This window comes from Silurus meridionalis, chromosome 5, assembly GCF_014805685.1.
Source record: "Silurus meridionalis isolate SWU-2019-XX chromosome 5, ASM1480568v1, whole genome shotgun sequence".
Lineage (NCBI taxonomy): Eukaryota > Metazoa > Chordata > Actinopteri > Siluriformes > Siluridae > Silurus > Silurus meridionalis.
The window spans coordinates 15,605,918-15,619,197 of record NC_060888.1 but is presented as its reverse complement, the minus strand read 5'-3'; the positions used below and the strand labels follow the sequence as shown (position 1 = coordinate 15,619,197).

The 13,280-nt window shown below is 37.0% G+C and overlaps 1 protein-coding gene across 2 annotated transcripts in view; it reads right to left on the bottom strand.

Moving 5' to 3' along the window:
- Positions 1 to 12,684, bottom strand: part of gpc3 (glypican 3) — a 106,465-nt gene extending 93,781 nt beyond the window's left edge. Inside the window, exons 1-2 of one of the 2 annotated variants that reach the window (XM_046850601.1) lie at positions 12,245 to 12,684; positions 1,115 to 1,276 (exon numbers count right to left, since the gene is read on the bottom strand). In XM_046850601.1, coding sequence (XP_046706557.1) covers positions 1,115 to 1,276; positions 12,245 to 12,407 — 325 coding nt within the window. In that variant the 5' untranslated portion in view covers positions 12,408 to 12,684. The remainder of the gene's footprint in view (positions 1 to 1,114; positions 1,277 to 12,244) is intronic. The other variant, XM_046850600.1, reaches the window with a different exon arrangement.
- Between the last annotated feature and the right edge of the window lie 596 nt (positions 12,685 to 13,280).

Sequence of the window (13,280 nt, the reverse complement as noted above, 5' to 3'; positions counted from 1 at the left end):
TCTACCTGGAAATGTCAAGAAAACATTAATTTGTCAAATATAACTGAACACTTAGTCATTAAATGGTAAGAACATAACAGCCAGCTTATGTGAAAGGCTAATCATTATCCTCATATTTACTCTTGCTCTAAATATGCCCAAGAAGATAAAGAATAGGAAAACTGAAAATCCTATAAAAGCGCGTCCTTGTCAAGCTTCTACAAGCTCTGAGACTATTGTTCCCTTTTCCAGGTCCTCCTAATTAAGTAGGTCAGTTGAAGTCAGTAACCTTGCCTAAGAGCACTGAAGTAGTATACACTGTATGCGCCACCATAGATATTTATGAAAGAGAATGAAAAAATGTAAATCAAGCTGTTTTGGACTAAGAGGCTTATGTGTTGTATCCGAAATAAAGGATACAGTGTTCCTAAATCCAATAAGAGCAAAAAGACAAGAGCGATGAAAACCTGCAGTCCTCAGAAGTGTGCCATGATGCAAGCGGCTTGTCATCAGATCAGTGGGAAAGTCCCAGTGACAGAGGCTCTTAACTTTTATGATTGTTTGACAAAGTTGACTTCAAAGGAATGAATCTTTAGCCGTGTTTTGCGGCAGCATGAAAAGCCAGGTTGGCTTGGGGAGGGGCAGCAGGGGCTCATGGGAGTGAAGGACGAGAGAGTAAGGAAGATGCTGGAGTGAAGAGGGGAAGCCCTTTGATCTGACTCAACAGCAGAAAACTACAAAAAGATAAAAAGCAATAGGAAGAGGAGCAAAGAAGATTGCAAGCAGGGCTCACTTGCTATTCCCTGAAGGATGGTGCTGGGGCAAAAAAGAAGAGATAAGAACAGGCCTGTTTTAGAGATTCTGAGGTCTGCTTTGGGAGTTTATTCAGGCCTGCCACTGAAGCAATTTGCATTGAACTGCATTCCTAAGTAGACAAGGGTCCAACCACCACCAGTGCCTCTAACATTATTAGTATAAAGCAATTACCTGAGACTACGGACTCATACCACATAAGATAATTTGTTTAAGTGACAGGTCAGTGGATCCATTATAAGGTCTTCTTATGTGCATTAACCTGTAAGATAGCCTACTTGACAATCCCTAACTGCTGTAACTGTGTACTAAAGTGACTGACCTTGAAAGAGGGCCGCGTTCTGGATGATGAGGAGTTTGAGCTGGGCACTGCTGGCCTGCAGGTTCGACTCCAAGTTCTGTTTAGTGGTGAGGAGATAACGCTCTTCCATTTTGCGAGAGCAGCAAGTGAGGCCTTTCGACTGACATACTTGCAGGTCTGAGCCTGTTATAAAACAGAGAGAGAAAGAGAGATAGAGTTGTTTGTGTTTCATCAGTCATAATAAGTAAATAAACACTGCTGCTGTAATGTTCTGTACAATCCTCCCGAGACACTGTTTGTCTAATGAGACAGGAGAGCAACAGCAAATAGTATGTTTAAAACAACCAAATCCTTAAATACGCAATATAGACTTGAAATTGAAACACAGGTGTGATTTGTTAGCCAAAACAAATATTAACAACCTCATACATGTTTTATTAATGTTGGTGTATCAACCAAATAGAAAAAAAAAATATATACTGTATATAGGCAGTTCCATATTCACATACATGCACAAATTGTTTGAAAGTCCTAGAGAATACTCTGCACTCTGCACTACGTTAATGAGCATGCAGGACAATCTTTTCTGTTTTCTTACTGCAAATGTTCCATCCCAAGAGTCGCATAGACCTTAAACCACTGTCTCATCAGAATAAAACCACCTTCTATTTAAAAGTGATTCATTAGCCTCACTGATACACCCAAATAGGCAGGCAACTAAGCATCCATGCTCAATCCAATACACAATGTCTAAAAATGAACACTGTATCCTATTTGCATCAACTCACTAAGGTCTAATTATAAAACAAATCATGCATGGCGTTTAGGCAGATAATCTCATGAGGTCTACAATCATGTATGGGGGAAAAAAAGGACATTTTTACTGCAGAATTGAGGCGAGACAGTTAAAGTTGCAAATCCACTGTGTGGAAAAGAAAAACAAGGCGTAGATTAATGTTGTGCCATGCTTATGTGATTTCTGATTTGTTAGATGTAAATAACTAGTTTATAATGACCATAATTAATATCTTTTCTTTCTCAAATGGAAAAGCTGAATCCGTCATTGTTGTTTTGAATGTTGAACACACACACACACACACACACACACACACACATTTACCAGCATTTAAACAGATTGTAAGAAGAGTTGCACAGCGGTAAATGCTAGTGTTTCAGAATACATGTGATCAGATATCAGAACCAGAAATAGCTTTATTAACAAGTATGCTTACACACAAGAAATCTGACGCATTATGAGCAGTATACTTGTAAAACTAGTTTGGTTTGTCCATTAATGGTCCTATGAAGACCTCCAATGCAAAGTTGTCCTTTATTAGAGAGGGTTTCCAGTTAGAAATCTAAAAGCTATTACTCAATTTCTAATATAGATTAAGCCTAAGGCCAAAATATACAGCATCTGTCTTTCCTGTAGTAGAAATTAGGTGAATTCTCAATTCTGACTGCACAATAATTGATCAACTTCAATTGATTGTCTCGATCCATATATTTCTGGCAATAGAACTCTGATAACATTAAAATATTAAGGTTTTGGGTTTTTTGGGATTAACTAAAAAAATTCAAGTTCAAGATTATTTCTATAGCGTGTTTCACAATGGACATTGTCTCAAAGCAGCTTTACAGAACTTACGAATTAAAGTGATTTATGTGTATTTATCCTCATGTCGGGTGAGAAAAAAATTGTTCATTGCTGATATTTTGATATTTGACCACAATAAATGTAGGAAACATTTAAACAATTAAAATCATGACATACTGAGGAAAAAACATCAATGTAAAAATAGAAAAAAAAAGATTTTTGCGAATGCATACCTCACACCCTGTGATAATGTGCAGAACTAAAATTTTTAATGACCTTTTAGTCTGTTTATTCTGTTTATTCCCTTCATTAATTCTGTATTCAGCACTGTCGAATTTTACAGCATTGTTCTAAATAATTAGAGTACAGAGCAGTCCTGCAGCAAGTGTGGTCTGTGCCAGAACCGCATCAAGTGGTGCAATCCACTCTTTTGTGTATAACCACTTATCAATAATTATCAAATCTATTCTTAAACAAATGAGAAATATCAATATTAAATACAACCAGATAGAAACAATAAACACTGTTGTATTAATTCAGACATGCACTGTGATCCTCCTGCTGTAAACTTGAAGATTGTTCACAGGGTGCCACAGTGTAAATGTCAGTTCTACTCACACAAAAGGCAAGAGTGTCATGTTCTTGTAGCTATATGTCAAAAAGCAAACAAACCATGGAAAAACCTAGGGGGAAAAATATCAATTTCTACTTGGCAAAAGGAAGTGGAAAACCAGAAAAGAATTGTATGAGAAAGATCTCACGCAGATGGATTATCTAAATGATCACAGTGATGGTTGATTTGTTGGCAGCCGTTGCAGTGGCCATGTCTACTTAAGGATCATAATTAGATTTGCACTACAAAGTTTTAGTGAATTAGACAGCATGTTAACAAAAGCTTAGTTCAACATGTTATCCTGATCCAAACAGTGAGCCTCTCAGAAGGATTTGATTTAAAAATGCTAATTCAGATGAATAGACCGTGTTCCGTTCAGAAACCCGACCCAAAAAATTTCAAAATTATAGAGTGGTAAATGGCAGTAGTAAATTTTACATGAGGAGAATTTATTTTCCTCTCAAACTATAAACTCCATTGTGCAATAATTTACTGTTTATGTATCTTAATAAACGTTTACGCGTTTTCAAAGCATTTCTATTGCAAATGCAGATATGTGACTTGTCTGTCTTTGAACTGTTAAGGGGGTGGAACAAGACTTGATTTATGACACTATAAACAACCATCAGATCTGTCCAAATTTGTCACAGCGCACAAGGGGGTAAAGAACATAGCGAGATGAATAAGCGGTGTAAAAGAAGGCGGTTGGGGGGAGGGATAGGGGCAATGACACAGTTTAGAGAAGACAAAAGATATCCAGGTTGGTATACAGAAGTCTGTGTGAAGCAACATCTGAAAGAACAGCACAGGTAACTATATATAGGTATTCCAGCACATGGGGCCACAGTGACACAAGATTATCAACATAAGTGACTGATGTTGACAGATGCCAAAATGATAGACGGACAAGTCAGAGAATGATGGAAAGAGAAGAGTAAGTGATAAAATAGGTCTTTTGATGTCTACAAATTACTATTTAATCTAGCAGAATGACCTTTAACCAGTTTAAATACTACTTACTGTCATTCAGGCTCACACACATTGTTCATAAATACAGTAAGAGAGGGAAATGAAAATCTGGATGTGAATGTGGATATCCCAGCTGCTTACTATATGAATTAAAACTAGGTTATGTTTTTTTTTATATATATATATATAGTTTTAAAGAAAGGACCAAGAGTTAAACAAAGCTTACTTTGTTTAATCTTGCAGAACTAATAATTCACTTATTGAATGGAGTTTTAGTGTAGCACATATAACTTCAGACTACCAATGAACACCCAAAGAATTTCCAGAATCTTAGAACCTGTCGTGAGAGAGTTCACATCCAGTATCCAGACATGATAAAAGCATCTGCTTTTGTGCATAATTCAGAACAAGTAATTCCCAAACCTTGCCTTTATTTGTCCCATATTCTCTTCCTTTGCTAAAAGAAATACCTTTAGTAAGCCACAAAACAAATGTCATGGCTTTGGTTTTCCCCTTGTAACTTTTATTATGCCAAAATCTAAAACAAAAACATCCCATTTCAAAAGCAAATCTTGTGAATTAAATATTGAGTAGAACTATATAGTGTTGTGTGTGATTATAGAATAGACAGGTACCAAAATCAACATGCTGAAAATTGGAAGAAACCATCAAGATTCTTATATGCATATCCACCCTTAACACATGTAAATTAATTGTTACATGAAAAACACTCACAGATGCACATACACAGGGCCACATTATTAAAAGGAAAAATAGCAAATGAGAAGCTGCCAGACTGGCCAACGACCGACTTTTGTAGTCACGCTGACAGGCTTAATATCCTAAATCAATACTTGCAAAAGATTGGCAAGAGATATAATCAAGTTAATTTCAGACTGCAGGGCAAATTTATTAAGCCATCCATAGCAGACTGCATGCTAATAAAGAGCAGGTATGAAAGGATGAAGAAAGCAGGCAGATCTGGTAATTATCAACAGCAAAACAGACGATTTCTGCCTGCCTTTCGTATGGCGATGATAAATGTATTTCATTAGAAAAGTTTGGAGCAGAGAGGAAAAAGTGAAGGCCTATGGGGATAGATTATTCCCCACAGAGACACATGAACAAAGACTGTATCATACTGTCTAAATAAAGCCTGCTCATGGGGACTGATGGTAAAGGATGACACTGTACATAGACAGGAAGGAGAAAGCGTCTGCATAAAGTCTTACAGATAAATCATCTTGTCTCATTGTTCACAGTGTACAATGTTATACTAGATCTTATACTTTACTTTTACAGTATTCCACTCAGCCTTCCATAGACAATAACATTGTCAGGTGTAACCAACACACCCCCCCATCCTCCTCAGTTTTATTTTAAACATCCACCACCTTCTGTTTCTTCACAGTGCGCAATATGTCCCCGTGAGCACTCACTGTCTCTACACTGCATAAGAACAGCTTAATGTGCATGTGGTGCATTATTAAAGAACACCTTGGCAAATCAACAACTTCCCTGTCAGAGTTAATTAACAAAGTTCATTATAACTCTTTCTGACCAATGTTCTTCACTCCCTATAAAAGACACACTACCATCATCTATGGCTTTTCTGAATTCCTCCAGCTATATAAACTAGCACAAAAATAGATACATAGCCAATTTAATAGCATTATTAGCATAAAGTAATACCACCCTAAAATGTTTTCAGTTAAAAAAATCAACTGAGTATAAGAGCAGTGTAAAAGTTGGATATTTTATTTGATGATTAAACCAGGACAAAAAATATTTTTATCAAGGTAGTATGACTAATATACTACTTACTTTGATATTTTGTGTTTGGACTCTGTAATTTCTAAAGGGCAATGTAATAAATATTACAAACAACTATTTGTGGGTCCATATAAATGCCTAAGTAGAGCAGATATTGTTTATAACAGTCAGTGAGTACACTACCAGAAAAACAAACTCACAAAATGGCACAATAAGACACAACAAATAATTGATCGGAAAATTGGCAAGAATAAAACTAGTGCACTCGAGACCTTTTAGCAGAATATGGAAAAAAATGTTTCAGAGTAGTTAATCAGAGTTGTGTGCATTGGTGAGTCATGATTTGTGTTCCGCTGTGATGCTCCAGAGAAATGTCTTTAAATAGCTCATGGGAAATACAATAGTAAATGCATATCTACCACAGTACAGCATGGATGAAATAATGGCATGGGGTGGGGAGCCTTTTCAGCTACAGGTGCTGGTACGCTGTTTTACTGTGAAAAATTAATGAATGATTTGGAACACAGGAGAATCTAGAGCTTTCTTTCCTTGTTGCTTCTGCCCACATGACAAAGACCACCAAATGTGGCTGAGAAATGTCCAAAACACCTAAGTCCAAATCTAAAAATATTCGGTTTCATATTTAACACAAACAAACCAGGAAACATTTTTCAACTTTTAATTGACTGTTTGAAACCGTCAACATTGAACATTAAATCTTCTTTATGTAAAAAGCTGGCCACAAGTTTACCCACAAGCCTTTAACATTAAAAGAAAGCAAAGAAAAAAGGCCATTTATACTTAGTAAATGTATCTATTTGTTTAATACTTAACTTTCTGACCAATGTTTGATTAATTATCAATGCACATAAACTATTGCGTGACTCATCACTAATTCTAAATAGAATGTCACTCTACATATGTACACTTTTCTCGCCACAAGCTTCAGAATCTTAATGACTGCAAGCTGACTAGCTCTGGACACTTATGTGTATATGCTTCTCTTTTCCCCAGTTTCTAAAGAGTTATATGATATAATGAGTTTGTTGGTACTCAATATAGTAACAAAGGTACAATGTCCACAGCAACCACTACTTTAAAGCCACTTTCCCACCTACCTATGTTTTATCAAATTTTCTTTTGTTTTAAACAGGTGTTTCGAAACAGCCATCTGTACTAGAGCTTGCACTAAACAACTGAATCCTGGTCTGGCAAAAATCTGGTTTCTGTCCTTGTTCATGTGACCCATGATTCAGTTAATGGTAAGAACACACCACTGGAGTTGCAGTCCACAACTTTGAAAGTTAAAGAAAAGGACATAACAAACAGTATGATGACAGAGATGACGCAACACAAAATGCTCTGTTGCCGCTGTGAAATACAGCAAGAGATTCTTACAATAGAGCAAAAAGTCTGCCAGGGTACAATAATTTATTTAATTTATATACAATATAGCTTAAATCCAAATTATTGGATTGATTGGATCTTTGTAACTTTTCAAACAATACAAAAAAAACACCTCAATATGTGCAGCAAAAACTGTTACTGAACTGGGCAGAACCGGCACGCTCTTTAGTGCCAATCACCAATAATATGCTATTGCATCTTTTCTATATTAAATATGCACTTGGGTAACCTTTAGAGATAAAACAACCTTTATGAGAGCCATTAAGAAATATCAAAACACCCTGCAAATGTTAGACTAATCAAGAAAACGGCAACCACATACCTCTTCGTAAAAAAACAAAATAACATGAAATGCACTGAACCAAATCAAAGATGTCATGGCAAAACAAAAAACATTCTAGTATAAACTTTAACAGGCAAACAAGGTGAAAACAAATGATTATTGAGTTATCTGCAGCATTTTTCAGCCTGGATCTTTCTGTGTATTTTTAAATGTATAAAACCTATACAAAAACATGATCATTCTTCTTTTTCTTCTTTCGCCTTCTCCCATTAGGGGTCGCCACAGCGGATCATCCGTCTCCATACCCCCCTGTCCTCTACATCTGCCGCTTTCAAACCATCTTCCTGCATGTCTTCCCTCACCACATCCATAAACCTCCTCCTTGGCCTTCCTCTTTTCCTCCTTCCTGGCAGCTTCATCCTCAGCATCCTCCTACCGATATACCCTATGTCCCTCCTCTGCACATGTCCAAACCATCTTAATCACACCTCCCTCACCTTGTCTCCAAAACATCCTACATGCGTTGTATCCCTAATAAACTTAATTCGATCATAAATTACAAATAAACACTAGCAGGAATAAGGAGAGTCTCTTGACAGCTCTCTCTCTCTCGAGTCCTGAAACATCTCATATCATTTAAAGTAAGAGGCCTAAAAAACTAATGTAGTTGTAAAGAGCAAAAACTTACATTCAATCTTTTGAGTGCAAATTTTTTTCTGAGCCTTTCAAATGTATGTACCTCAGTCTGTGCATGCAATGAGTAAACATCAGGACACAAGTAGCAGACTGGAATTTGTTCTCCTCTCAGTCCTCACCATAATAGAATTAAGCCCTAAAAATCTATCTAGATCCATAAGTTTAATTGAAAGCTTGTTTTTAAACATTACAAGAAAATAGCTGCAAGGAGTGCCCTGCCAGGGTGTATGATCCATCACCTTCATGTGAGCAACATCAAATGATTTAACCAAAAGCCTGGCCCAAATCATTATGACATAATTACAGAAACTCCAGGGACATTTAGCAGGATTTAAGACTGCTGCACTACTCACAGGGCTGTTTCGTGCACCCTGTTACAAGAATGACAAGTTGCTCCACTTTTTGTCTTTTCATCCAAAGACATAAAGCAACTTATTTCTGTCTGTTGTGTGAAACTAAGCTCAATTGGGAATTAATTATCCATTACATGCATGACACATTATTAGAGCGCCATCTCTGTTGCTACAATGTCCTAGAAAAGAACACTGTATCTCTGCATATGATGAATACAGTCGATGTTCAAGGGCCACAAGCGCTGCAGTAATGCCATCCACAATTAAAGCCATTAAAACAAAAACATCCGCTTGTTGGAGGTCAGCCTTGTCCTAATGGTTTGATCCATTTGTGCAGATGGATAATAACTCCAATCATTTCTCATTTACAGGATACATACTGTTCTGAGAGAGCGCTATGGCTGCAAACTGGATGCTTATTCTTCTCTGTTTCCTCTGAATGGATCCCAGGACAGCCAGTCTCCAGCTGGAGCTGACCTCCTCTCGGCTGCTCCTCTACTAATTACTCTATTACTAATTAATTACTAAAGACTGGAAAGACCTTGATACAGTAATAGTGAAAGACTGTTTATGTTCTTTTACGAGGCCTCACAATAAAAAAAAGCAGTCCTAGTTGTCTGACAGGAAACATCATTTTGGTCATTTTAGGAAAATGGTACATCAAAAGATGCAGCAAGCAGGTGACAAACCATTGCTAAGTCAAGTTGTATCAGAGGGGGGTTGCAAGGTGTTCAGCCTGAAAGGACAGCAATTTGTCCTTTATGCTTTGACATCCAACTCTCATTAATATGTGCAAACCTTTCCTCATGGGCAGGGAGACTGGAGTGCGTGAAGCTTCTGTAATGCAGAGGAGAGGTTAAAAAAAATCTGGCTTTTGGTTTTGTGCCCCTTGGCACCACATGCAGCATCATTAGAATTCCACTCAATCTTGCTGTGTCTATGCAACAGCCTCCGCTTCTTCTTCCAGCACAGACCAAGCACTAAGCATCACATCTCGATCTTGTCCATACACACAGAGCTCCCGTTCAAGACCACCAAAAAAAGTTAAAATGCCAGTATTTGTAAACTACTACATTTCATCCCACTCACAAACACCACTGGAGGCAGTAACTGGCAAAAGTACTGACAAAGTAGTGTGGCTATATCCATGACTAATCTTCCCACATAGCCGCATGGGCATCACATGGGGTCACGTTTACCAGAATGATAGCTATGGAGTGAGTTGGAATATATTCCAGGAGGACATTTTGTTGAAAATATGAGCAGCATACTTTACATGAGTTCATTATTACACAGCTTTCATTCGCCAATTCAAGGGCTGATAAATGGTGATAAATGGATTATGTTATGGTAGTCAATGAGTGAAAAACACACTAACAAACCAGAAACGAAACTGCAAATCAAAAACAGCAAAATCAACTCAATTAATTCAAAAGGGTTTAAAGAGGTTTTTAAGCATTTTTGGTTTTTGTTAATTTGTTAAAGCTCAGCTTAGGTAATGCTGATAAATACGGGAATACGGATTACACTAAATGCAATTTCTCAATCGTGCAGCTGTGTTGATTCTTTACCATTTAAATTCGAGGTGTGATAAATTCTCAAAGGAATGTTTGCAGTCCTGAGACGGTGAGGGCTGCATTTTAGAGTCTGCAGTTGCTCCCATTCCAATTAACATTAAGGTTTTCTGCATTCATTTACCGCTCCAGCACCAGAAACATCTATATAGAGTTCAAATTGCAAGGTGGGTTCATTCTGATAAAACACACTGACCCATGCCTCTCAGCTATGTGTGGGAGGGAATGAAATGTTTCAAAAAATCATCAACATGGCCATTACCGTTTCACAAACCTGTTAGCATGAGTGATGATTGCTAATAATTGAGCGGGTAAAATTACATCCTCAATTACCTTTTATCGGCTTTGCACATCATACTTTGTGTATTATATTATAGCTTCATTGCACCCATAATTGGCATGGGTAGTGCAATTAGCCTCACACTGCTCCACATTCTGACATGCTACAAGCATTATGTGGGGTGCATCCAGTTAATGCAATCAGAAAGCAAAGTAAAGGACTGAGTAATAATTACTCAAAGTCTGCGACTCTGCTTCATGAGGATTAGTGTGATATTACATTAAACGTGGCATGCAAGTCTCCGCAACTTGTATTTGTAAAGAGTTATAATGTTTTTTGGGTATGCATCACTTGTAGAAGACTTCACCTGAACAACAATTGTTTGTGATATTTGAAAATTGTATCAACAAAGCCACATAATACCAAAAAATTTACAAACATAATTCTATCCACAACATTGAAATAAAAAATAATTCTGATGTATATTGCAAGAGTTTAAATTTTTAAAGTCATATAAACATGAATCCCAATTGTACCATAACCTGTGTCATTTGAACCCCCTGTGGAAATTTGCCAAACATCATTTTGTACTGCAGGTGCATGGAGACTTCTGGTTTATATTTGATGGATTCACTCCAACAAGTTGATGCATAATACATGACGAGCTTTCAGGACGAGCATGTAGGACCACTTCGATACTCGCTTCCTCTTCCTGTAAGTTATTCCATTTCATTCCAGTCTAACCCCAGTGAGGGTCATATGTTAATATTCCTTCCTCTAAGGTAATAGAGTAATGGACTATGTTAGGCTGTGCATGCTTCTTTGTCCCGTGCGCTGGAACTGATTCCAATAGTAAATATGAAGAAAAATTCAAGAAACATTATGTACATTAAAAGCAATGACCAGAAGGTCTTTGTTTGTCCGTAAAGAAAAGCCGGCTCTTCTGTAGTTTTATATTATCAGCTCTTGAACAGGAGTTAATAATAAAAAAGTAGTTGTCTTTTTTTTTTAAAGGTATTTGAATGGCAAAAAATCAGACATGAAAACGGAAACTGATTATGCATATATAAAAGTGATTTAGTATAACAAGTACATATTGTGCCATTGGTTTTGTAATTAATTGAAGACGATCAAATCTGTTTTGTGGACCAAATCTCACTTTTTTTGTGCAGTTAAAGCAGGGCATCAACAAAGTCAACAAGGGAGATGTCAAACAGGGAGACACTTAACCACCATGTCCATTCGTTTATCTAAGCTTCTTAATTTTCTCTCTGGGGAAATGTGGCTGCCTCTTGGAAAATAAAATACTATACTACAAAGACTGTACAAGACAGGAAAAGACTTGCAGATCTCCCCAAGCAATATTGGCAATCTATACAATCTATAGTATAATTACTACATCGGAACAACTAAACCCTGATAATGACTTTATCAATTCACATATTTACTTTGCAAAAAAATAATATATAAATTAATAGAAAGAAAAGTATGACGTGAAAATGTGATCCAGGGTAATTTGTAGGCTACTTCAATTTTTTTTTCCCCAACTCACTTTTTTTCAGAAGGATTTCTCATAATCTCTACGCTGTTTTAATGACTGCTTTACCTGAAACCGGTGATTCCGGAGCCCACTTGGTGCCAGGGTACAGAAACTGGAAGGATGCGCGCACTTCGTGGCACTTCAGCAGCTGACCGCTCGGCTCAGAAAGCGGCAAAAACAAAGCGCACAAAACCCACGACCCGAGTACGTTCACGCCACTCATGACCATTGCGAGAGGACAAAACAAATCAATCAGAAGAGCGTACTTAATAAAAGTAGATGTTTCGGTCACTCTGCATGAGACGCGTCCTGATACCCGTCAAGTGCACTCTGATGGAGCGCGTGCTCTTTTCAGGACACAAAAGCCCATCAACTAATCTCCTGGTGGTCTTCCTCTAGATCAGAACGGATCCTGGGTACCAGGAGTTAAAGAGCAGATCTGCGTTTCACATGAACAGCCTTCATGGTCCCGATGTGTTCTTTTATAAACTCTCCCTCCATACGCCAGCTGAAGGGTTGCCAGGTCCTGCACAGAGGCGCGCACGCCCTCCAGCGCCAGGATCGCTCCTCAAAATTAAATACATCAGATTCAATCATTGTGATCAATGGCAGCAAAAGGCACAGTAATGACTATAAAACTCGTAGGAATTAAAAAAAAAAAAAAATATATATATATATATATATATATATATATATATATAATATTTAAATTACTATATTGTTTGTAAAATGTTTTTTTTTATATATATATTTGGAATTTCTTAAAACAAACATTGGCAATAATTCAGACTGTGGCTCTAATCATAATTTAATTCTAAAGAGCTTACTGTTTAAAACCTATATTATATATAATTATAAGATAAAAGATCATACATCATTGTAGTGCAAATATAGAGACAAGCACATTCGACAAAGTTGAATATATTTTTGTCTTTTATTGTTCAACAGAAACCAATTAAACATCATATAGGCAAAGATACAATAATTGCACTAAGTTTCCCAATCAACGATATCTTCATGTCACCTCGCAGGCAGATGTAATTGTACATTTGGGTTTGATCATATTATGAAAATAAATTTGTAGTCTGCAGCGCCATCTGGT